Here is a 25,409-nt window from a genome sequence, read left to right on the forward strand (position 1 = left end):
AATGGACAGGCCGAGTCTAGTAATAGGACATTGATCAACTTGATAAAAAAGAAGATATCTGATAATCCTAAGCATTGGCACAAGATTTTGTCCGAAGCTTTATGGGCTCACAGGATATCTAAACATAGTGCTACTAAAGTGTCTCCTTTTGAGCTTGTCTATGGGCAGGAAGCAGTGTTGCCTGTGGAAATAAGTTTGAATGCTGTCAGGTTCGCCAGACAAAATGATCTAACCATCACTGATTATTACAATTCGATGATGGATAATATTGATGAGGTAACCGGCAAGAGGGTGACAGCTTTGGGAGCAATAGAAAAGGACAAGATCATGGTAGCCAGGGCCTACAACAAGAAGGTCAAAGCAAAGTCATTTCAAGTAGGGGACCTGGTGTGGAAGACCATCCTGCCTCTAAGGAGTAAAGACCGGAAGTTTGGAAAATGGTCGCCAAGCTGGAAAGGTCCTTATAAAGTAAAACAGGTGATGTCTGGCAACGTCTATTTACTACAAACATTACAAGGCAAGGACTTGCCTAAGGCTTTGAATGGGCGTTTCCTCAAACAGTATCATCCTAGTATATGGCAAGATGCCTAAGAGAACCGATGTAATCACATCGAGTTAGTTGCTTTTGGTTTGCTCAGCTCCACCAAAAGGCAGGGGGGCATATGTTGAGCCCCAAATTGAGCGAGCGGACGGTCCGGCCCTGAGGCCGGACGGTCCGCGGTCCGGACAGTCCGCGCCTGTGGGCCGGACGGTCCGCACATGCGCAGAGCAGTTTAGGGTTCCGAGTTTTGTGCTATGTTTGTTGGCTAGATTTGCGGAATTAGCTCGGAATCCAGTCGTGTAAAGGGTCCAGCCCCCCTCCTCTATAAAAAGAGAGGTCTACGGCCGATTTATCATCATCAATCGAATCAATACAACTTCTATTTCACATTTTATCTTAGGAGTAGTTCTAGTTTAGCCCTAGTTTAGCCTTCCAATCCCCAAATTCTCCGTCTCTCCTCGACTCTACGTCGATTAGAGGAGTCTAGGTCGGTCTACCCGAGCCTAGACACCACCTAAGATCTCTACTCCCCGACGGGGTCCCTCCCGGGAGCGAGATCCAGGCGCCGTCGGCGATCTTCCGCCGTCCCTGCGTACGCGCGGACCGTCCGGCCCAGGGCGCGGACCGTCCGGTCGTCAGGCAGGAGCCCTAGCCGCGCACCAGGCCGCGGACCGTCCGGCCCCAGGCCGCGGACCGTCCGGCCCCAGGCCGCGGACCGTCCGGCCCCAGGCCGCGGACAGTCCGCCCTTGCGCAGAGAGCACCACCGCGTCTCGCACCAGGCCACGGACCGTCCGGCCCCTGCGCGTGGACCGTCCACCCCTGTGCAGAAGGCACCGCCACGGTTCTTGTTGAGTGTTTGACGCTCCAAAAAGACGTCAACACTAACAATATTACCTCTCTCAAACCGTTCAGTAAACTATTGAATCTAGTACAAAATGTTCTATTTGTAGTGACACTTCTTGTTGAGAGTTAAAGCAACTATCAGTATGAACAAGGTCATTGAAACAAATGGATGTCTCGTCGTGTGGGGAAAATAATCACAGCGCGTACAGTTCAGAAAGAGCAGATGCATAATATATATGTCCTCAAGAAAGAAGATAAGAACAACGCCAACAAACAAGAAACTGGCACTATAGATGCGCGGCAGATTCGCGGACAACAACATCAGTGGACACACCAGTAATAATGAGGTTGAAGATAACATGCAGCCAGCCTGATTTGACGCCTGAGAACGCCGTCCAAGCAATCCGGCAACGAAACACGAGGTGTGCTGGCTTGATTTGGCGGAGACGGAGTAGATCAGCTCAAGCTTTTCCGGCCGGCCGGCGACGAGGATACCAAGCTGCTAACTAGCCGCTCGGCTGCAGCCTCTGGAGCAGCGCGGCGCGGAGGCAGCGCTCGTCCCGCAGCCCGGCGGGAACGTCGACGATGGCGTCCTGCACGGTCACGCCGCCCACCCTGCATACGCACGCGTGCTGGACCTGCAGGTCCAGCGACCGGAGCGCGAGCATGAGGTGCGCCGGTGCGTGGCGCGCGGCGCTCGTCGTCAGGCGCAGCGCCGCCGCGTCCAGCCCGGCCACCATCCGCACCTCCAGCCCCAGCTTCTCCTGCAGGGGGGCGAACGAGTGGCTGGCCGCTGCCACCGCGGTGGTGACAGCGGCCGAGGCCTGCTTCGCCTCGGCCTCTAGCTGCTCGACGCGGTCGCGCAGCTCCCCGATGTAGGTGGCGGCGTCCGCGAGGAGGGACGCCTTGTCCATCCGGGACACCGTGGGCACGGCGGCCCTGAGCTCGCAGAAGCGGCGGTTGAGCTTGTCCCGCCGCTGCCGCTCGGCCTCCACGTGGCTGAGAGTGGGGCCGTTGGTCCGGGGCCCGGGCTTCCGGCCACGCCGCCGCTTCGGCGCAGGCGCCGGCGGTTCGCCGGACAGGTCGTTGCCCGCCGAGCGCGAGCCCTCGTCGCCATCCAAAGGTTCATCGAACCAGTCGGTGCCCTCCATCCATTCCTCCGGGACATCCCAGGACACGAACTCGAGCTCCGGTACGTGGCCGGCCGCGAAGAAGGAGGTGGGCGAGGGAGAGCTGCATGATGAGGCGGCGGGGCAGACGAGCTCGTCCATTGCACTGTTGTGTAGCTGGTGGTCAGGCTTCCATATTTTTCTTTATTGTTGTTTGCTAAAAATGGCACGACTGGTTGTGGTATGTCCTTGTTTTTGTTGGTATGATAATTGCATCATAGATGGGGTCCATCTATCACTCTCGTGTATAGTTAGTGATAGGTTATTTTGCAAAAAAAAAACCCCCACAACTTTTTTCATATAAGGTGGCATCAAACAAACTTTATATTAGAAATATACAACTTCAACAGATCTAAAACTTGCAGTTGATAACTTTTAAAATTTGAGATGGAATATATAAAATAAGTGTTTTTGGATCAGATTTAAGATAATAACAATGCAGAAAAAGACAAAGTCAACATCAAAACTGTAGTATTTGACCATATCTACAACTTCGCAAAATGTTTTCATCTAAGATCGTTTGGAATATAACATACACAATATAATATTTTAAAGCTATATAGTTTAAACAAAAAGAGTCAACTATATAGTCACATATACGATGTCGTTCCTCTGGTTTCTGCGATCGAAAGAATATGAATATTGAGATTTAAAGTTCAAATTCTGAGCGAGCAGGCCTGCCATAAGCATTGTCCTAGTTAGAGCATTAATATAAGGCACACTCAACAGGGAATCAGCTTAGTATCTTATACATGTGTATAAAAAATTCAAAAAGTTCTAGCTTAAGAAAACATTCTACATTCTAGGGTGCAATTAATAGTTTCTTGTGCATAAAAAACAAAAATGTGGTATGCGCAAATAGCGTTGTCGGCGTTTCGAGACCGGGGGGTCCCTAAGCCGACGAGTGAGTGTGCTGCGTGCCCCAGCCCAGATGGGTCGAGCGCGTGGGCGAGCGCGAAGGGGGGAGAGGCGAGGCGGCCGGAGACGGGCGTGAGAGAGGTGGAAGTCCCGCGGCCTTCGTGTTCGTCCCGCGCCCAGGTCGGGTGCGCTTGCAGTAGGGGGGTTACAAGCGTCCACGCGGGTGAGGTAAGCGAGCGGCCCCAAGAGAGCGCCTGTCCCGTCCTCGGTCCCGCGCGGCCAACCTTCTCTAAGAAGACCCTGGTCCTTCCTTTTATAGTTGTAAGGAGAGGATCCAGGTGTACAATGGGGGGTGTAGCAGAGTGCTACGTGTCTAGCGGAGGGAGAGCTAGCGCCCTAAGTACATGCCAATGTGGCAGCCGGAGAGATCTTGGCACCCTGCTGGTGTGATGTCGTGGCTGTCGGAGGAGCAACAGAGCTTGGCGGAAGGACAGCTGTCGGAGCGGTCGAGTCCTTGCTGACGTCCACCTGCTTCCGTAAGAGAGCTGAGAGCCGCCGCCGTCATAGAGCTTGGGAGGCGCCATCATTGCCTATCTGGCGGAGCTGGTCAGATGCGACACCGGTCTCGTTCTCTGCGGCCCGAGTCGGCTCGGGGTAGAGTGATGATGGCGCTCCCTGTTGACGTGGCGGGCCCGCGCCCGAGGCCGGGCGACGTGGGGTCGAATCTGTCTTCCGTTGAATCTGTCTTCCGTTGCCGAGGCCGAGCCCGAGCCCCTGGGTCGGGCGAGGCGGAAGTCGTTCGGCAGAGGCCAGGGCGGAGTCCGAGCCCTGGGGTCGGGCGAGACGGAGTTCGTCGTCTTCCGGGGCCGAGCCCGAGTCCGAGCCCTGGGGTCGGGCGGAGCGGAGTTCGCCGTCTTCCGGGTCTTAGCCCGAGTCCGAGCCCTGGGGTCGGGCGGAGCGGAGTTCGCCGTCTTCCGGGTCTTAGCCCGAGTCCGAGCCCTGGGGTCGGGCGGAGCGGAGTTCGCCGTCTTCCGGGTCTTAGCCCGAGTCCGAGCCCTGGGGTCGGGCGGAGCGGAGTTCGCCGTCTTCCGGGTCTTAGCCCGAGTCCGAGCCCTGGGGTCGGGCGGAGCGGAGTTCGCCGTCTTCCGGGTCTTAGCCCGAGTCCGAGCCCTGGGGTCGGGCGGAGCGGAGTTCCCTATGGCGCCCCTGGCGAGGCCTGACTGCCTGTCAGACTCACTCTGTCGAGTGGCACTGCAGTCGGAGTGGCGCAGGCGACACTGTCCTTCTGTCAGACCGGTCAGTGGAGCAGCGGAGTGACGACGGTCACTTCGGCTCTGCCGGGGGGCGCGCGTCAGGATAGAGGTGTCAGGCCACCTTTGCGTTAAGTGCCCCTGCAACTCGGTCAGTCGGTGCGGCGATTTAGTCAGGGTTGCTTCTTAGCGAAGCCAAGGCCTCGGGCGAGCCGGAGATGTGTCCGCCGTTAAAAGGGGGGCCTCGGGCGAGACGGAAGTCCCTCGAGGTCGGCTGCCCGAGTCCGAGGCTAGGCTCGGGTGAAGCGTGATCGAGTCACTCGTATGGACTGATCCCTGACTTAATCGCACCCATTAGGCCTCTGCAGCTTTATGCTGATGGGGGTTACCAGCTGAGAATTAGGCGTCTTGAGGGTACCCCTAATTATGGTCCCCGACAGTAGCCTCCGAGCCTCGAAGGGAGTGTTAGCACTCGCTTGGAGGCTTTCGTCGCACTTTTTTGCAAGGGGACCAGCCTTCCTCGGTTGCATTTTATTCCGGTGGGTGCGCGCGAGCGCACCCGCCGGGTGTAGCCCCCGAGGCCTCGGAGGAGTGGTTTCACTCCTTCGAGGTCTTAATGCCTTGCGTAACGCTTCGGCTGGTCTGGTCGTTCCCTCATGCGAACTGGCCGTAGCCCGGGTGCACGGTCGGGGCCCAAGTTCTCGGGCTGGTATGTTGACGCTGTCAACGGTTCGGCCGGAGCCGGGTCTGCGAGAGCAGCCCCCGAGCCTCCGCACAGGGCGAGAGGACGATCAGGGACAGACTCGACTTTTTGCATACGCCCCTACGTCGCCTTTCCGCAAGGAGGAGGGGGGGAGTGCGCCATGTTACCCTCGATGGGCACCGAACATGGTGTCTCCGGTGAGCTGCAAGCGGGTAATCCGAGTGGACGTCCGTGCCCCGTTCGTTGGGGGTCGGCTAGGGGCCCAGAGGCACGCCCAAAAGTACCTGCGGGTGATCTGCCGGACCCGGTCCCCTGGCGACGGGGTCCGAGGGCTCGATGCCTCCCTCCGATGGGATTCCGTTACAAGATCGCTCCCGCTGGTCTCGGAAATGTCCTAGGGTACCTCGGGAGCGCAGCCCGAGCCTCGGTTATGTATCGAACGTACCCCTGGTCATCCCTCGCTCGACGTCTGAGGCGACTGTGAACCCTTCGGGGGCCAGCCTTCGAACCTCTGATCAGTAATGGGCGCGGAGCCCGAGTAGCCTGAGGCGGCCATGGAGCCCTTCGGGGGGCCGGCCTTCGAACCCCTGACCAGTAGTGGGTGTCGGGCCCACGCGATCTGAGGCGACTGTTGAACCCTTTGGAGGGCCAACCTTCGAACCTCTGATCAGTAGGGGGGGGCTCGGAGCCCGGTTCCTTCACAGGGAAGGATCCTTTTCGGGGTATCCCCCTTTCCCGGTCCCTGTTGCAAGAGATAGAGAAAGAGGAAAAAGGGAAAAGGATACGAAATCGAACGACGTGGCGTACCTTTTTTGGCGCGGTTATTACGGCGAAGGCGAAGCGTCGTCCGCTTCTCCTGCCAGAAGCGCCGCCTGTCCCGCCGCGGAGTTAATGCGACGGGGCGAGTGGTTGGCGGGGCGGCCATTGCGCGTGCGCGAGCCGTTCGAGGAACGGATCATGGGCGCACCGTCTTCACGCCGTGGGAGGAGGCTCTCTTGCTGTCCCTGGATGGGACGTGAGCCTGGCTGACGACGTGACTGCTGCTCCCGTCCGCCTGCCACCGTCATTACTGCCGGCCCACTTTCGGCCGCATTGACCGTCGCGCCAGGCTGGCGCCGCTGGGTCGTGCGCTGGGTCGCCTCGAGTCGCGGCATAGGCTCCGCAACCGAAGAGGTGCGACGGTGGCACAAGTGGTGGCGCGGTTGCTTGCATGCAGCAACTGACGCACTGGTTGCGTGACGCGTGGGCCTGGGCCTCCAAGCTGGCGTGTCAGAAGTCGGAGAAGCGCGTCCACCTGGCGCGGTTGCATGCCGCCTGCATGGCTGCCTGCCCCTCCCGCCCGTTGGTCTGGGCAAAAGTGGGGGGTCGCTTGTAACCGCTGGGCGGTTGTGCGCACCGCGCGCGGCGGTTTGGCTTCTTCTGCTCGGAGCCGGTCTGCATGACATACGGGACCCAGCCCCCGAGTCGCAGGGGTGGGCCTTGGAGCGTGTTGGAGAAGACTCAGCTCGTGGCGTTTGGGGGCGCACGTAGGGAGAGTTGCCTTTAAAAGGAGGGCGACCCCTTTCGGAAGGCACCCATGTCTTCTTCCTCCCTCATGCGTCGTGTTTTTCCATCTTCCAAGCCCCCGAATGGGGGGTATCCGCCGTCTTCCCGCCTCCCCGTTGGAGGAACGCAACTCCGTGGGAGTTGGTACCTTTCAGCCATCGTTCGGCTTCAAGGATTTTCATCATGCAGCCCAGCCGCACCCCTCCACCGGCGGTCACCTGAGATGGTGACCTCCGGCTTGATGGTGGGGGAAAGCGAGCCGGGCTGCGGCCTCTGCCCCTCCCTCAGCCTCAAGGATTTTCATCACCAAGGCTGAGGGGAGAGTGCCGAGTTGGGGTCGGCCCCTGCGCGGGCGACGGCCCGCTCCTTCACTCAATGATGGTGGGAGGAGCAGGTGTTGCCCGTGGCGCTGGTAGCTGCAGCGTGCCCGGTCTTCAGACGCGAGTGGCTTCGGAGCCGCTCGCGGCGCCGGCGTCCGCCACGGCAGCTGGAAGAGGTTCTTCCGCCGGCGCGATAGCCGGGGCCGGCCACGGGCTGACCTCCAACTCTACGACCTTCTGCCCGTCCTTGCCTCACGAGTTTTGGCGCGGGCGGGGGCCTCCTGGCAGCGGCATCCACCCTGAGGTCAGCGTTGCCGCTGTTCGGCCCCCCGGAGCAGAAGTCGTCGTCGTCGCCGCTGCTGGAGCAGGTGACGGCGCGCCGTTCGTCGGCCTCCCGTTGCTCCGCAGGCCTTCCCCCTCGGAGTGGGGTTGTTCGTACCTGCGGAGGGGGAACCGGAGTTCCGTTTGTAATGGCATTTCGATTGCCAGTGTTTTTGTTCATTGCGGCTGTCGAGGCCTAAACATGTATGTAATTTCGGCGCGGAGCCGTGTTTTTTCCTTATTTTTGAGCACTAAGTCTCGCCTGTTGATTATCTGAATCGCTTCACCAAGCATGAGTCGCCCCGTGTCAAGGTGACGAGTGAGGTATCCGTATCCCGGAGGCGTAGGAATCCCTCGGCTCGATCGGCCTTGTTGTCTGAGGCTCCTCTAGCTTAGTTAAAGAGACCCCTCGGCCGCTCTTCGACGAGCCGAGGCTAGGGGTAGCGATATCAGTACGAAAAGAGGCGGAGTTGGCTCGAAAATGGGAACCTGGTTGGCCGGAGCCTAGCCGGGTTGTCCGTCAGCGGATCCGACGCCGGAGTCGATCAGCCGAGGACTCGGGTCGGGCTGGCGCCCTTGGAAGATGGTTGGCCGAGGTCCCGGGGGTAGCCGGCCGAGCCGCCTGCTCGGGCCGGATTCCCGGAGAAGTCCCTGGACCGCACCGCCGTCCGAGGCTGGGTCGGACCTTGCTGAAGACGTCGTCGATGCCGAAGGTGCTACGGCCCCCTTCAGCGTGAAGACCCGAACCTGCAGGATCAGATCGTCTTGTAGCGTGTGCCTTCTGCGGCCGCTGAGGCCAGAAAACACACCCTCGCTGCGCTTGTAAAGCCGCGTCTCTTTTCCCCTTATTCCGAGCATCTGGACTTTCCGTCGGTAACAGGGATGTTTGTGCGGGCGAGAGTTGCTTCTCGCGGAAGGTGATGAGTGAGGTATCCGTATCCCGGAGGCGTAGGAGTCCCTCGGCTCGGTCGGCCTTGCCGCTTACGCGTACCTTCACCCGTCCATAAGGCCCTGTCTCCGACTTAGTCGAGAAAGCTTGAAGGACCACTTTGGCAGAAGAGCTTCCGAACGTGAAGACTTGTCCGGTCCACGGAGTCGCTTTATCCGAACGCGAGTTACTTATCGCAGAAGGTGATGAGTGAGGTATCCGTATCCCGGAGGCGTAGGAGTCCCTCGGCTCGGTCAGCCTTGGCTGCTTACGTGTACTCCGTCGTTTCCAGGATCCGCTTTTCGAAGTAGTCAAAAAGCACGAAAGAAATTCTGCTAAAAAGAGATCTTTTTTCGAGGGAAAAATTCGACGCAGAGGGGGTCTCCCCCCTTTTAGCCCCCGAGGGAGGGTCGGGCTCTGCCGAGGCGAGGCCGACCCTTCCTTGATGACTAAACTTTGCGTGGGTGCGAGGTATACGAACAACTTGAAAACATCTTAAGGATAGAAGCGACGTAGCTGTTCGATGTTCCAGGCGTTGCCGTAGACCTCGCCTTGATTGTTGGCCAGCTTGTATGTTCCGGGCTTCAGGACTTTGGCGATGACGAATGGTCCCTCCCAGGGGGGCGTGAGCTTGTGCCTCCCTCGGGCGTCTTGCCGCAGTCGAAGTACCAGATCGCCCACCTGGAGGTCTCGGGACCGGACCCCTCGGGCGTGGTAGCGTCGCAGGGACTGCTGGTACCGCGCCGAGTGTAGTAAGGCCTTGCCCCGAGCCTCTTCCAGCTGGTCCAGTGAGTCTTCTCGGCTAGCTCGGTTGCTTTGTTCGTTGTAGGCCCTCGCCCTCGGGGAGCCGTATTCCAGGTCAGTGGGCAAGATGGCCTCGGCCCCATAGACCAGGAAGAACGGCGTGAAACCCGTGGCTCGGCTTGGCGTTGTCCTCAGGCTCCAGACCACCGAGGGGAGTTCCTTCATCCATCGCTTGCCGAACTTGTTGAGGCCGTTGTAGATCCGGGGCTTGAGCCCTTGTAGAATCATGCCGTTGGCACGCTCTACTTGCCCATTCGTCATGGGATGAGCCACGGCAGCCCAGTCCACCCGGATGTGGTGGTCTTCGCAAAAATCCAAGAATTTTTTGCCGGTGAACTGGGTACCGTTGTCGGTGATGATGGAGTTTGGGACCCCGAAGCGATGGATGATGTTGGTGAAGAACGCCACCGCCTGCTCAGACCTGATGCTGTTCAGGGGTCGGACCTCGATCCACTTAGAGAATTTGTCGATGGCGACCAGCAGGTGCGTGTAGCCCCCGGGCGCCTTCTGCAAGGGACCGACGAGGTCCAGACCCCATACAGCAAAGGGCCAGGTGATGGGTATCGTCTGCAGAGCCTGAGCGGGTAGGTGGGTCTGCTTCGCATAGAATTGGCACCCTTCGCAGGTGCGGACAATTCTAGTGGCGTCCGCCATCGCCGTTGGCCAGTAGAAGCCTTGCCGGAAAGCATTCCCGACAAGGGCTCGGGGTGCTGCGTGATGGCCGCAAGCCCCCGAGTGTACTTCTTGCAGGAGTTCCTGACCTTCGGCAATGGAGATGCATCGCTGGAGGACGCCCGAGGGGCTGCGGTGGTAGAGTTCCTCCTCGTCGCCCAGCAAAACGAACGACTTGGCGCGTCGCGCTACCCGCCGAGCCTCGGCTTGGTCGAGGGGTAGCTCTCCTCGGCGGAGATATTGCAGGTACGGGGCCTGCCAATTTCGATCAGGCGTGGCCCCGCTCTGCTCTTCCTCGACGTGCAGCGCCTCGCCTTTGGGGGCCGAGGGTACCTCGGGCTGAGCCGAGGGTGCCTCGGGCTATGCCGAGGGTGCCTCGGGTTGTGCCGAGCGTGCCTCGGGCTGTGCCGAGGGTGCCTCGGGCTGTGCCGAGGGTGCCTCGGGCTCGGGAGCGTCGTTGATCTTGACGGAGGGTTGATGCAGATCCCGGGAGAAGACATCCGGGGGGACCGTCGTTCGCCCCGAGGCTATTTTAGCCAGCTCGTCTGCAGTCTCGTTGTAGCGCCGAGCGATGTGGTTGAGCTCGAGCCCGAAGAACTTGTCTTCCAGGCGCCGAACCTCATCGCAGTAGGCCTCCATCTTTGGGTCGCGGCAGTGGGAGTTCTTCATGACTTGGTCGATGACGAGCTGCGAGTCACCGCGGGCGTCGAGGCGTCTGACCCCTAGCTCGATGGCGATCCGCAACCCGTTGACCAGAGCTTCGTACTCGGCCACATTGTTGGATGCCGGGAAATGGAGGCGTAGCATGTAGCGTAGGTGCTTCCCGAGGGGCGAGATGAAGAGCAGGCCCACGCCGGCTCCCGTCTTCATCAGCGACCCGTCGAAAAACATGGTACAGAGCTCCGGTTGGATCGGAGCTGTCGGCAGCTGGGTGTCGACCCATTCGGCCACGAAGTCCGCCAACACCTGGGACTTGATGGCCTTCCGAGGGGCGAACGAGATTGTTTCGCCCATGATTTCTACCGCCCGCTTTGCGATCCTGCCCGAGGCCTCTCGGCACTGGATGATCTCCCCCAGGGGGAAGGATGACACCACAGTCACCGGATGAGACTCGAAGTAGTGTCGTAACTTCCGCCTTGTCAGGATCACAGCATACAGCAGCTTCTCAACTTGCGGGTAGCGGATCTTGGTCTCGGACAGTACTTCGCTGACGAAGTAGACTGGCCTCTGAACGGGCAATGCATGCCCTTCCTCTTGCCTCTCGACCACAATCGCGGCGCTAACCACCTGAGTGGTTGCGGCGACGTAGACCAAAAGGGCTTCTCCATCAGCTGGGGGCACCAAGACAGGCGCCTTCGTAAGGAGCGCCTTCAGGTTCCCGAGGGCTTCCTCGGCCTCAGGGGTCCAAGCGAAACACTCGGCCTTCCTTAAGAGGCGGTACAGAGGCAGGCCTCTTTCGCCGAGGAGTGAGATGTAGCGGCTCAGGGCCGCAAGACATCCCTTGACCCTCTGTACGCCTTTTAAGTCCTTGATGGGTCCCATGCTGGTGACGGCTGCGATCTTCTCCGGGTTGGCTTCGATGCCTCGCTCGGAGACGATGAACCCCAGGAGCATGCCTCGGGGCACCCCGAAGACACACTTCTCGGGATTGAGCTTGACTCCTTTCGCCTTGAGACATCGGAATGTCACTTCAAGGTCGGAGAGGAGGTCGGAAGCCTTCCTTGTCTTGACTACGATGTCATCGACATAGGCCTCGACTGTGCGACCGATGTGTTCGCCGAACACATGGTTCATGCACCGCTGGTACGTCGCGCCCGCATTCCTCAAACCGAACGGCATGGTGACATAGCAGTACATGCCGAACGGCGTGATGAAAGAAGTCGCGAGCTGGTCGGACTCTTTCATCCGGATTTGGTGATACCCTGAGTAGGCATCGAGGAAGGACAGGGTTTCGCACCCAGCAGTGGAATCCACGATTTGATCGATGCGAGGCAGAGGGTAGGGAACCTTCGGACATGCTTTGTTGAGACCAGTGTAGTCTACGCACATCCGCCATCTCCCCCCTTTCTTCCTCACAAGCACAGGGTTGGCAAGCCATTCGGGATGGAATACCTCTTTGATGAACCCTGCTGCCATTAGCTTGTGGATCTCTTCGCCAATCACTCTGCGCTTCTCCTCGTCGAATCGGCGCAGAGGCTGCCTGACGGGTCGGGCTCCGGCCCGAATATCCAGCGAGTGCTCTGCGACATCCCTCGGTATGCCGGGCATGTCCGAGGGACTCCACGCAAAGACGTCAGCGTTTGCGCGGAGAAAGTCGACGAGCACTGCTTCCTATTTGGGGTCGAGCCCGGAACCGATCCGGATCTGCTTGGAGGTGTCGCCACTGGGGTCGAGTGGGACGGCCTTAACCGTCTCCGCTGGCTCGAAGTTGCCGGCATGACGCTTCACATCTGGCACCTCTTTGGAGAGGTTCTCCAGGTCGGCGATGAGGGCCTCGGACTCGGCGAGGGCCTCGGCGTACTCCACGCACTCCACGTCGCATTCGAACGCGTGTTTGTACGTGGGGCCGACGGTGATGACCCCGTTGGGGCCTGGCATCTTCAGCTTCAGGTACGTGTAGTTGGGGACGGCCATGAACTTCGCGTAGCATGGCCTTCCCAGTACCGCGTGGTAGGTTCCTCGGAACCCGACCACCTCGAACGTCAAGGTCTCCCTTCGGAAGTTGGAGGGCGTTCCGAAGCAGACGGGGAGGTCGAGTCGTCCGAGGGGCTGGACGCGCTTCCCAGGGATGATCCCGTGGAAGGGCGCAGCGCCTGCTCGGACGGAGGACAGATCGACGCGCAGGATCTTGAGGGTCTCGGCGTAGATGATGTTGAGGCAGCTGCCCCCATCCATCAGGACCTTGGTGAGCCTAACGTCGCCGATGACGGGGTCGACGACGAGCGGGTATTTCCCCGGGCTCGGCACGTGGTCGGGGTGGTCAGCCTGGTCGAAGGTGATGGGCTTGTCGGACCAGTCTAGGTAGACTGGCGCCGCCACCTTCACCGAGCAGACCTCCCGGCGCTCTTGCTTGCGATGCCGAGCCGAGGCATTCGCCGCATGCCCACCGTAGATCATGAAGCAGTCGCGGACCTCGGGGTATTCTCCTGCTTGGTGATCTTCTTTCTTGTCGTCGTCGTGGGCCCTGCCACCCTCCGCGGGTGGCCCGGCCCTGTGGAAGTGGCGCCGAAGCATGACGCACTCCTCGAGAGTGTGCTTGATGGGCCCCTGATGGTAGGGGCACGGCTCCTTGAGTATCTTGTCGAAGAGGTTTGCACCTCCGAGGGGCTTCCGAGGGTTCTTGTACTCGGCGGCGGCGACAAGGTCCGCGTCGGCGGCGTCGCGTTTCGATTGCGACTTCTTCTTGCCCTTTTTCTTGGCGCCGCGCGGAGTATACGCCTCGGGAGCCTCTTCCGATGGGCGGCCCTGGGGCTGCTTGTCCTTTCGGAAGATAGCCTCAACCGCCTCCTGGCCAGAGGCGAACTTGGTGGCGATGTCCATCAGCTCGCTCGCCCTGGTGGGGGTTTTGCGACCCAACTTGCTCACTAGGTCACGGCAAGTTGTGCCGGCAAGGAACGCGCCGATGACATCCGAGTCGGTGATGTTGGGCAGCTCGGTGCGCTGCTTCGAGAATCGCCGGATGTAGTCCCGGAGCGACTCTCCCGGCTGTTGCCGGCAGCTTCAAAGGTCCCAGGAATTCCCGGGGCGCACGTATGTGCCCTGGAAATTGCTTGCGAAGGCTTGGACCAATTCGTCCCAGCTGGAGATCTGCCCTGGAGGCAGGTGCTCCAACCAGGCGCGAGCAGTGTCGGAGAGGAACAGGGGGAGGTTTCGGATGATGAGGTTGTCGTCGTCCGTTCCACCCAGTTGGCAGGCCAGGCGGTAGTCCGCGAGCCATAGTTCCGGTCTCGTTTCCCCCGAGTACTTCATGATTGTAGTCGGGGGTCGGAACCGGGTCGGGAACGGCGCCCGTCGGATGGCCCGACTGAAGGCCTGCGGACCGGGTGGTTCGGGCGAGGGACTCCGATCCTCCCCGCTGTCGTAGCGCCCCCCACGCTTGGGGTGGTAGCCTCGGCGCACCCTTTCATCGAGGTGGGCCCGACGGTCGCGTCGATGGTGCTCGTTGTCGAGGTGGCCCGGGGCCGCAGGCGCGGTGTTGCGCGTGCGCCCGGTGTAGACCGAGGCTTCCCGCATGAATCGGGAAGTCGCGGCAGGAGGTTCCGAGGGGTATCCCTGCCTTCGTGAGGCAGTACTCTCGGCCCGTCGGGCCGCGGCGCCTTCCAGGAGATTCTTGAGCTCTCCCTGGATCCGCCGACCCTCGGTAGTTGATGGTTCCGGCATCGCGCGGAGGAGCATCGCTGCGGCTGCCAGGTTCTGACCAACCCCGCTGGATGCGGGCGGCGGCCTGACCCTGACATTGTTGGCGACGCGGTGCTGGAGACCGTGGGGCAGGTGACGTATTTCTCCGGCCGGGGGTTGGCCCGCCCATACCTGTCCGACGTCCCGACGGATCGACTCAAGCGCTCCTGTTCCCTCGTTGAGCCTGGCCTGCGCCCCGCGGACTTGCTCGAGTTGTGGGTCGTGACCCCCCGCCGGAACGGGGACCACAGCTAGCTCCCGCGGGATGTCGGCGCGAGGCGCCGGCCTAGGAAGATCACCGTCCTCCGGCATGCCGAGATGGTTGCCTTCGGAGGGATCCCCTAGCTCGATGTGGAAACATTCGCGGCTTGGGCCGCAGCCCTCGTCGTCAAGGCTGCGGCTTCCGTCGGAACAGTCGGAGAGGCAGTAGTTACATGCGGTCATGAAGTCCCGCATGGCACTGGGGTTGCCAAGTCCAGAGAAATCCCAACAGATGCTGAGATCGTCATCTTCCTCGGACCCAGAGGGCCCATAGGTTGAGACGTCCGCCAACCAGTCCCAAGGCGACCGCATACGAAACCCCAGTGGGGTTGCACTCGCCTCAATGAGAGTGCCCGCCAAAGCAAGGTTGCTAGGCGGGTTGAGGCCGAGTCGAAATGACGTAAGATGGGAGTTAGTCAGTACCTTTTGGTCGACGAGGAGCGACGTAGTCACATCGGGGACTGGTTGCACCGTCGTCCTAGGTACGAGGGCGACGTCCTGCAAGCTTTCCGCGAGCGCGCTGGCGTCGTCTTCTTGCTCAGGATCAGCGTGTCGCGGGGGGACGGCGCTTGCCTTCGTCTCGAACGCGAGGTCGACGCCCGGCGTGCCTTCCGTCGGGGCGTCGGGGGCGTCGATTCGCTCGACGGCCGACGAAGCGCGGCCTCCCGCTTGGCCTTGGTTGCCCCGACTCCTCCTCCGTTGGCGGGGGAGAGGACGGAGCGAGCTCGAATGTTGTTCTTCCACCACGCGGGGAAGATGTCGTCGATTCCGCCGCCGGCGGGCGGGTTGTCGGCCGCCATTGTCGTTGTCGCACGGCGGTGGAAGGAGTATCATGTCGTAGCTGCCGTCGAAGGACATGAACTCAAGACTCCCGAAACGGAGCACCGTCCCGGGCCGGAGAGGTTGCTGGAGACTGCCCATCTGGAGCTTGACGGGAAGCTGTTCGTCAGCACGCAGCAGGCCCCTACCTGGCGCGCCAACTGTCGGCGTTTCGAGACCGGGGGGTCCCTAAGCCGACGAGTGAGTGTGCTGCGTGCCCCAGCCCAGATGGGTCGAGCGCGTGGGCGAGCGCGAAGGGGGGAGAGGCGAGGCGGCCGGAGACGGGCGTGAGAGAGGTGGAAGTCCCGCGGCCTTCGTGTTCGTCCCGCGCCCAGGTCGGGTGCGCTTGCAGTAGGGGGGTTACAAGCGTCCACGCGGGTGAGGGAAGCGAGCGGCCCCAAGAGAGCGCCTGTCCCGTCCTCGGTCCCGCGCGGCCAACCTTCTCTAAGAAGGCCCTGATCCTTCCTTTTATAGTCGTAAGGAGAGGATCCAGGTGTACAATGGGGGGTGTAGCAGAGTGCTACGTGTCTAGCGGAGGGAGAGCTAGCGCCCTAAGTACATGCCAATGTGGCAGCCGGAGAGATCTTGGCACCCTGCTGGTGTGATGTCGTGGCTGTCGGAGGAGCAACGGAGCTTGGCGGAAGGACAGCTGTCGGAGCGGTCGAGTCCTTGCTGACGTCCACCTGCTTCCGTAAGAGAGCTGAGAGCCGCCGCCGTCATAGAGCTTGGGAGGCGCCATCATTGCCTATCTGGCGGAGCTGGTCAGATGGGACACCGGTCTCGTTCTCTGTGGCCCGAGTCGGCTCGGGGTAGAGTGATGATGGCGCTCCCTGTTGACGTGGCGGGCCCGCGCCCGAGGCCGGGCGACGTGGGGGCTCCTCCGAAGCTGGGGTCGAATCTGTCTTCCGTTGCCGAGGCCGAGCCCGAGCCCCTGGGTCGGGCGAGGCGGAAGTCGTTCGGCAGAGGCCAGGGCGGAGTCCGAGCCCTGGGGTCGGGCGAGGCGGAGTTCGTCGTCTTCCGGGGCCGAGCCCGAGTCCGAGCCCTGGGGTCGGGCGGAGCGGAGTTCGCCGACTTCCGGGTCTTAGCCCGAGTCCGAGCCCTGGGGTCGGGCGGAGCGGAGTTCGCCGTCTTCCGGGTCTTAGCCCGAGTCCGAGCCCTGGGGTCGGGCGGAGCGGAGTTCGCCGTCTTCCGGGTCTTAGCCCGAGTCCGAGCCCTGGGGTCGGGCGGAGCGGAGTTCGCCGTCTTCCGGGTCTTAGCCCGAGTCCGAGCCCTGGGGTCGGGCGGAGCGGAGTTCGCCGTCTTCTGGGTCTTAGCCCGAGTCCGAGCCCTGGGGTCGGGCGGAGCGGAGTTCCCTATGGCGCCCCTGGCGAGGCCTGACTGCCTGTCAGACTCACTCTGTCGAGTGGCACTGCAGTCGGAGTGGCGCAGGCGGCACTGTCCTTCTGTCAGACCGGTCAGTGGAGCAGCGGAGTGACGGCGGTCACTTCGGCTCTGCCAGGGGGCGCGCGTCAGGATAGAGGTGTCAGGCCACCTTTGCGTTAAGTGCCCCTGCAACTCGGTCAGTCGGTGCGGCGATTTAGTCAGGGTTGCTTCTTAGCGAAGCCAAGGCCTCGGGCGAGCCGGAGATGTGTCCGCCGTTAAAAGGGGGGCCTCGGGCGAGACGGAAGTCCCTCGAGGTCGGCTGCCCGAGTCCGAGGCTAGGCTCGGGTGAAGCGTGATCGAGTCACTCGTATGGACTGATCCCTGACTTAATCGCACCCATCAGGCCTCTGCAGCTTTATGCTGATGGGGGTTACCAGCTGAGAATTAGGCGTCTTGAGAGTACCCCTAATTATGGTCCCCGACAAGCGTGATAGCTACTTTTCTTTTATAGTGACATTTTGTTCTTTTCTATTGAAACTAACCTTTGAATATAGCTTTTGTTTATTTATTGATTGTAATTATAATCTCCCATGAAACCTTTTACGAATGTATATTGTTATCATCAACTAATTCTTTAGTTCAAAGGTGTAATATCCTCTTTCATATTTTTACCACTCCTATGCAGTGGCTTTGAGATTCCTGTCGAGGCCAAATTAAGGTGGCCTCTAGTTTCCTCTTTGGGAGCTCCATAGAAAATATCATAATTTAAAATTTTCCATTCTTTGCCTCCTTAACTCCTATGTAAATTAAATATTTCCACCCTTTACCTCCTCGACCCTCCTATAAATTTAAACTTTTTTAGACCATATACCTTCTTTTGCAAATTTAGGGCCTCTTTGGTTACAACCACTAAAGATTAGTCTCTTTATTTTAGTGTCATTCAGTCTCTAAATTACCAAACAGTGAGACCAAAACACAGGCTAAATTGCTTTAATCCCTAGTCCCTCAAACAGTGACTAAAAGGGACTAAATCATATTAGTTCACCTTTTGCCCTTATTTATTTTAGTTACACTAATAACAGATGAATAATAAGTGACATTTTGGTCTTCGAGTCATTTAATATGTTATGAATACTTTTGGTCACTCGAACCAAACAAGGTAAAGACGAAGGTCCCGTTTGGTTTGAGGGACTAAAAATTAGTCCCTCCATTCTAGTCCTATTTAATCCCTAAACAGCTAAACAGTGGAACTAAAATAGAGACTAAATTGCTTTAGTATCTAGTCTCTCAAGGGTAACTAAACCATATTAATTCACATTTTTCCCTCATTTATTTTAGTTGCACTAATGATGGGAGAATATTAAGGGACATTTTAGTCTTATTATGAGTCATTTAATAGGTTCTTAATACTTTTAGTCTTTGCAACCAAACTGGATAGAGACTAAACTTTAGTCCTTCAACTAAATTTTAGTCTCTTAACTAAAGGAATCAAACAGACCCTAAACTTTAGTCTCTAGATTAAATTTTAGTCTCTGGACTAAAGGAACCAAATAGGGGGCTCAACTACTTTCCCCATTCAAACATAACGACAATAATCATGTGTTATAAAGTCATTGTTGCCTAAAGTAACCGCCAATGGATACACACCAACATTTACTGAGACCTCAAAGCCTTTTGAAACGAAGTATGGAAATGTTTCTGACACCTGTAATCAGCTACTGATCGCATACCTTCTATTCATTCTACTTTCTTGCACTGCTATCACCATCTCTGGCTATGTTCATTTCACTTGAGAAAAAGTTGACAAATGTCTAGTTATTTCTCATGGACTTTTCATGCTTGCATATTAGGGAATTGATGGACCGGTTACCTGTAACATATTGAAAGATGCCATGGCTTCTATGATTTTTTATAATCTCGTTCTCCACAGAGTTTCCTTGACTAGATAGTCCTAAAACATTTATTAGATTCATGCCATAATAATTGGAATTGACTCGTCACCGATGGTGATGCTAAGGGCCTGTTTGGTTCAGCTTTTTTCTGACCAACTTTTCCGAGAATCTAGCTGTGGGAAGAATCTAACTGTGGGGAGAATCTAAGTATCATTAGGATTACGTGCGAATTTTATAGAAGCTGGTTGAAAAGCTAAGTGTTTGGCAGTCCGCAGCAGCTTTTGGTGCTCAGAAGTTGCGAAAATTCGAAACAAACAGGGCCTAAGATTTTTTTGGCTAGAAATAAAAAAGAGCAACTTCGCAAACTTAATTAGGGCTATTCCGGAAATGCCATTCGTTGGGTTCTTTGATGACTTTTTATTAGTGTATCAAGATTTGATGTCCAGTTTGTATAACTTCTATGCAGGCTTGTAATTCTTCTCATAAACATTATTTCCTTTTTATTATATAAATATATAACCTAATTATTGAATTTAGTTAGTTATTAATTGTTCTTTTCACGAGCTATTTATGTATATATTTTCTTCTCATTTTCTATAGAAAGTTAAATAACTAATTTACATTAATTAATTGTAATTTATTACTATTGAAGGTTATGATTACAATTTGTGAACACAAGGTTAATATGTGTCCTTATGGTTTGGGTCTGGCATGAGTGATTGCTAGCAAGAGTAGCATCTTGGGTTGAGTCGTGTGAACTAACCGACTGTGTGAAAGGTTGGTGATTATTGTTGGTAAGATCAAAGGTCTTGGTGGAGAGGAGATCAATGGTCACAATGTTGTCAAGATTATGCTAGAAGCTTACACACCAAGAACTAAAATGGTAGTAACCTTGATTAGATACAAGAAGACATTTGAGTACTCCACACCTAGTTATATGCTTGATAGAATTATAATATTTGATATGCAAAGAGAGGAAGCCCTTGAAATAAGAAAGCTTGGAGAGTTAGAAGCTAGATTGGAGGGCATGAAAATTAAAGATATAGCTCTCATCAAAGCCAACAAGTCAACCAAACAACCCACCAATAGCAAGATCAAGACTTGAAAAGAGGCATCAACTTGCAAGTTGAGAGCACACAAGAAGACTAAAGAAAAAGTAGAGACACTATCATTATCAAGTGAGAGTGAAGGTGATGAAGAACAATTTGTGTAGATTGGTGACATTACTATTTTTGTGAAAGATGTCACAAAGGTCTACAAAAGAAAGTCTACAGAGTCGTAAAGAGAAGGTTCACCAATAAGAAAAAGAGAACTTGCTACAATTGTGAAAGCATATAACAATTCATAGCTATGTATTAGTGAGTTGTCACTCATTTACCAAAACCAAACAAGGTCCTTTCAATTGTGTGGTCTTGACCTCCCCAACTGTTGGGGACTTATTCTCAAATGCTATGAGTTAAGAACAAGGCAACACAGAAAATGTTAATCGGTAAAATCCTTCGTCCTTCGAAGCATTATTTCCCTTAGGATATAATGATTTTCGGACGAAGGTTATGAAGGGCGTACCTTCATAAACTCAATATTTAATGACGAAGAATGAATCATAAGGAACATGAAGGATAACATAGACAATTATATATTATTATCAACTTATTTTTGTATTATTATTATGAAGAAACAGAAATGACATTGGATTACAAATGTACCTTCAGCTTGGAAGGAAATGAAAGTACAAGTGTGACACAATATCAAATGCCAAGTCAGCGTGAACAGTACGGGGATACTGTTCACCTATTTATAGACACGGGACACAGCCCATACAAAATTACATTCATGCCCTTTACATTTGGTAGTAATTCTAACGAGGTCTGAATAGCCTTTTCATCTTTAAGTCGGTTTCATTTTCTGCTAGCGTGCCGAAGCTTTCCTGCTCACATCTTCGGGGTATCAACCTTCGTATTATTTTAGGCTTCTCCTACTGTGATTCCGACTCGAGTCCGAAGGTACCTGTTCACACATTATGCTCCAGAAATACTGTTAAATCCTGTTTTTGAGGACCTTCGTAAGCCGAAGGCCCCCAACAGTAGCCCCTCGCAATATTAATTTGTTTTAAAATAATAAATTTAGATTGCGACATGGACGAAGGATTTAAGCCGAAGGTCCGAAAAAACACCTTCCCTTTGCTAGAATAGCAACATTCACTGACAGGCGGGGTCTTTCAATTTTCAACGCACTGGGCGTATATATAAGATCATACCGCAAGCTCATTTGGCACGCTCTTTTGCCATCTGCTCCCGCTCACTCAATTTTTAGCTTTCGCGCATCAAGATTTGCTTAGCTTTTAAGTTTTTAAGCTTCGGCATTGGAAACAATTTTTTAGTGCATCCGAAGATGTCTGAAGATAAGAAGGCTGCTGCCGAGATGAAGCTGAGTCTCGATGAAGAGAAGAATCTGGGGTTTCTTATAGCAATGTCGAAGACCAATACAGAAAAAATCACCAAAGAGATTTTAGAAGGTTTATCTGAAGATACTGATGACAGCGACAGTTATGATGTGGATAGTGGTGGTGAAGACTCCGAAGATCGCCCTTGGCGACCAAGCCATGCGATTTTCGGTAAATCAAGTATCAAGGAAAATCATCTTGCCAACATGAGAGAAAGGTATTTCCGAGACTTGTCCGTTGTTAGGGCCGATGAAGGAGAAAAGACTTGTCCGAACCCTGAAGAAAATGAAGTCATAGTGTACCGAAGCTTTTTGAAAGCTGGACTTAGATTTCCCCTGAGCAACTTTGTCGTAGAGGTGCTGAAAATATTCGAAGTCTATCTTCACCAACTTACCCTCGAAGCAATCATAAGGCTGAATATCTTCGTGTGGGCCGTGAGAGGCCAAGGTCTGGAGCCTGATGCAAAAAGTTTCTGCAACATACACGAATTATCATACGAAACAAAACCTTGGGGTAAGGAACAGTATCACAATAATTTTGGCTGCTACAGCTTCGTTTCTCGGCCTGGGTCAAGCTGTCCCGTGCCAACCTTTCGGAAGAGATGGCCTGGCGACTGGATGACAGAATGGTTTTATGTGAAGAATGACCTGACAGTGTGGGAAGATATCAAAGGTATAATTATGCGCCCTATTTGGCAAAGCTTCGGCCTGCGGAGGCCGAAGGTTGAAATGAATGAAGCTGCCAAAGAATGCCAGAGAGCCTTCGGTGTTATTTGTTCTTTTATTGGAACGAGAGATTTGGTCCAAGAGCATATTGCCTTCAGAGTATGGCCGCTTGCGGAGAAATGGGAAATGCCGCAAGAGACCATAAAGGAGGCTGACGAAGGTGGCCTTATCAGGCTGAAGTATACTTTCAAGTTTGGAGATAAATTCGTTGAGCCAGATGATGACTGGCTAAAAAGTATTGAAAATTTAAGTGATGAGCTGCTTGGGGTTTACTCGAAGGCTGAAGATACTGCATTGTCAGCAGCCTTCGGAGGCCGAAAAAAGAAAAGACTGAATCGGGTATTTGATGCAATCGGGTTTGTCTACCCTGACTATCGTTATCCCATTCGAGGGCAGAAAAGAAAAAACACAACCTCTGCGAAAGAAGAAGCTGCAACTGCTCCTAGCGAGCCAGAACCGAAAAGAAAAAAGGATAAAGGTCCTTACACATCGGCCACATTATATTGAACCAGCCTCGGTGCCTGAGTTCACCGGAGAGACTTCTTCGGCCACCGAAGCTGAAAAGCCAACCAAGCCAACCTTGCTGCCAGAAGTCGCAGAGATGGCCGAAGCGCCAACAAGGATAGAATTGGAAGAACCAAAGATTTTGTTACCAGAAACCAAAGAGATGGCCAAAGCGCCATCGACAGAAAAAATGGAAGAAGTAAAAGGACCAACTGAGGGATCAAAAATATCAGAAGTTTTAAGTCCTTCAGCAAATGTTGAAACAATAAAAAATCAAAAGGTGCCGGCGGTGACTCCGAAAAGAAAGAGAATGGTCAATGTGCTAGATGTTCTGGAAACAATTAAATCCTCAAGCACACCTCCGAAAAAGACTGTTGCCATTCCCGAAGCGAAAACTGAAATTTCTGATACTAAGGCTCCAGAGCAAGAAACTGAAGCTGAAGCTGGACCCTCAGAGCCCACGAAGGTAAAATCCTTGGAAACCGAGGAAGAAAAAATAATGGAGCCAATTCTTTCTGAAGAAATCAGTGCTATTGCCCCCGAAGCATCCCCCAAAGTCCTTGATTATATTGTTCGTCATGCTTCGGGGAAAAAATTATCTGAAAAAGAAAAGCAAGAGGCCCAGCTTTACGCCCAAAAACTGAAGTATCCAAAGGGGGCGTTAATATTCAATGGCAGTGGAGAAGAAGACTTTTTGTATTGTCTCCCTGACAGCAAGGAGATTTCTGTCTGTCGGGAGATGAGCAAGAGCTTCGGATTCCCAACACTAGAAGACGGGCTCTCGGTGCTGTCGAAAAACGATCTGGCCGACAGCCTGGCATATAATAGCTTAAAGGTGCAACAAATGGGATCTTTGTATTTTTGTTGAGACCAAAATTTTTCGTTTGCTTAAATCTATTGACACACACACACATTTTTTTTGCAGGGTCTGATACTTAGCAATGCCCTCAGGGCCCAAAAAGATGCCGAAGACGAAGGGTGCGTTATAGCCCTGAGCAACCTTCGTTCCGAAGTAATTGAACTGAGGAACGAAGGTCTCGAAAAAGATAAAATATTACATTCATTGATAAATAGAATAAAAGAAGGCGAAGCTACTTTTAAAGGTCAAGCTGAGGCTCAGAAGCGTGAAATTGAAGATCTTCGAAGACAACTGGCCAGAGCCAAAGAGGAACGCATTCTTGAAGAAACGAAGCGAGAACTTAGCGATCAATGGGCAAATCATTTGGAGGGAACTGTCGAAGAGCTTCGTTCGTCCAAGAAAAGATGCTACAACAAATCTATGGAGTGCGTCAAGAAGTTGAAAGCTAGCTTCGCCAGCGTCGGCGCATTCTCGAGCGAAGAAAACTTTACGAAAGGCAACCCCGAAGGTCCCATCGAATGGATCGATCACGAAGCTGAGGCCTTCGAGGAAATTTTAAATAGCCGCGGAGACATATGTGCTTTCTCGGGTGCCAGGGGAATTGCCACCATTTTGGAGAAAAAGGGCTGCGAGCATGTAAAGATTTTAGCGCAATCCGAAGCTGCCTTGTCCTTCAAAGATGCAAGAGATCCTTCGGCCGAAGCTAGCATGGTTGGTGGAAAGTTTTTCACCGATGTCTGGGATAATGGTGGTCGAGAAATGGCCCGAGAAATCATTCGAAAAAGCGAAAAGGGTATTCACGATGCTAGAGAAGTAGCTGAGGCTGCTGAAAAAAGCACAGAGCCCGAAGGGCAAATAGGTATTAACTAATAGTTTTTATTGTGTTGTAATTTTCGATTTTAAACTTCGTTCGCAATTTGTAATAGCAATGTAGCCGTATCCTGTCCTCCTTCAGATCCTACTAAAGCGTCTCCGGGCCCTCACCCGAAAGGAGACGACGAAATTAAAAAGATGGCTGAAGCTATCATGGATGAAGTTGTTAATCGACTCCTGAACGAGGCTGCAGAAGTTGTTTTGAGAGAAGATTAAGTACCATTGTAAAAACTTCTGAAATGTAATATATGTAACATTTTGTAACCCCGAATGTAATATACCTGTTTTTGTTGTTCAATTCTTTACGATGCATGAAATTTTACACACGTACCGTTTTTGAGTCTTTGACGAAAAAACACCTTCCCTTCTTTTCATGCTTCGTGAAGAAGAATTTTTATTTATCGCAACAATATCCGTAGTGTGCTGATGAATAATATCCAAGCTTCGTGAAGATATTTTCCGAAGCTACACTCCCGAAGATCAATAGTGTATCTCCTTATGACTTAGCATGATTTTCTCCTTTTTCAAAACATTCTTCTGAAGGTCGATATTGTGTCCCCTTCTTGTGCCATATGCAGCATGATGTATGATGCTTATGCTATGTGAAATGATGTGATGATGTTATGCTATGTATGATGGTATTTATTCCGAAGATACACGCACATCCCTGCGATAAAACACATAATCTTTTTGAATCAGCGTTAACTTTTTGCTATAAGCCTCCCTTAGTAGCTTCTTCGCCTTTTACTTCAGCGGAATCAGCATTTATTTTTCGCTGTAAGCCTCCCTTAGGAGCTTCTTCGCCTTTTACTTTCAGCGGTATTCGCGTTGACTTTTCGCGCTTCGCCTTTTACTTAGGCGGTATCAGCGTTTATTTTTCGCTGTAAGCTCTGCATTCCCATTGGAACGACTTTGGAGCAGAAAACTTACACTGCGCTCCCTTTGGAACGGCTTTTTATGACTTCAGCAAACTTACTCTGTGTTCCTTAGAACGACTTTTGTGTTGCTTCGAAGAATTTTTGATAATTCGAAGGTCCTCCTTGTTATCACAAATCTTTAAGCTTCACCAACTTAAGCCTATGGAGAAAATATGTTTTCCTTGTGGCAAAGAACGAAACTATTACATGAAATTTAAAAGATGTCCTTTATTACACGGAAAATAAAACTGAATGAAAAAGACTGCTATCAAGGTAGGATATTTGTCAATAGATGTGCTTCGACTCTGGCACAGTGCTGTTGACTGTGCGAGTTTCGGACTGTTCTCTGAAGTCCCTTTGGTGTGGGCCATATTGGCTCCCTTCTGGTTGTTGGCCTTGCT

General features: G+C 54.2%; 1 protein-coding gene across 1 annotated transcript; it reads right to left on the bottom strand.

Annotated features, from left to right (window-relative positions):
* Window positions 1–1,541: 1,541 nt before the first annotated feature.
* On the bottom strand, window positions 1,542–2,707 carry LOC100273284 (uncharacterized). The gene has a single exon (NM_001147725.2). The coding sequence runs from the start codon at window positions 2,654–2,656 to the stop codon at window positions 1,892–1,894; it is 765 nt and encodes a 254-aa protein (NP_001141197.1). The 5' UTR covers window positions 2,657–2,707; the 3' UTR covers window positions 1,542–1,891.
* Window positions 2,708–25,409: the final 22,702 nt, after the last annotated feature.

Source organism: Zea mays, chromosome 1 (genome assembly GCF_902167145.1).
Source record: "Zea mays cultivar B73 chromosome 1, Zm-B73-REFERENCE-NAM-5.0, whole genome shotgun sequence".
Lineage (NCBI taxonomy): Eukaryota > Viridiplantae > Streptophyta > Magnoliopsida > Poales > Poaceae > Zea > Zea mays.

Coding starts and splice junctions, on each gene's coding strand:
- LOC100273284 (NM_001147725.2), bottom strand. CDS start 2,656: ATGGACGAGCTCGTCTGCCCCGCCGCCTCATCATGCAGCTCTCCCTCG.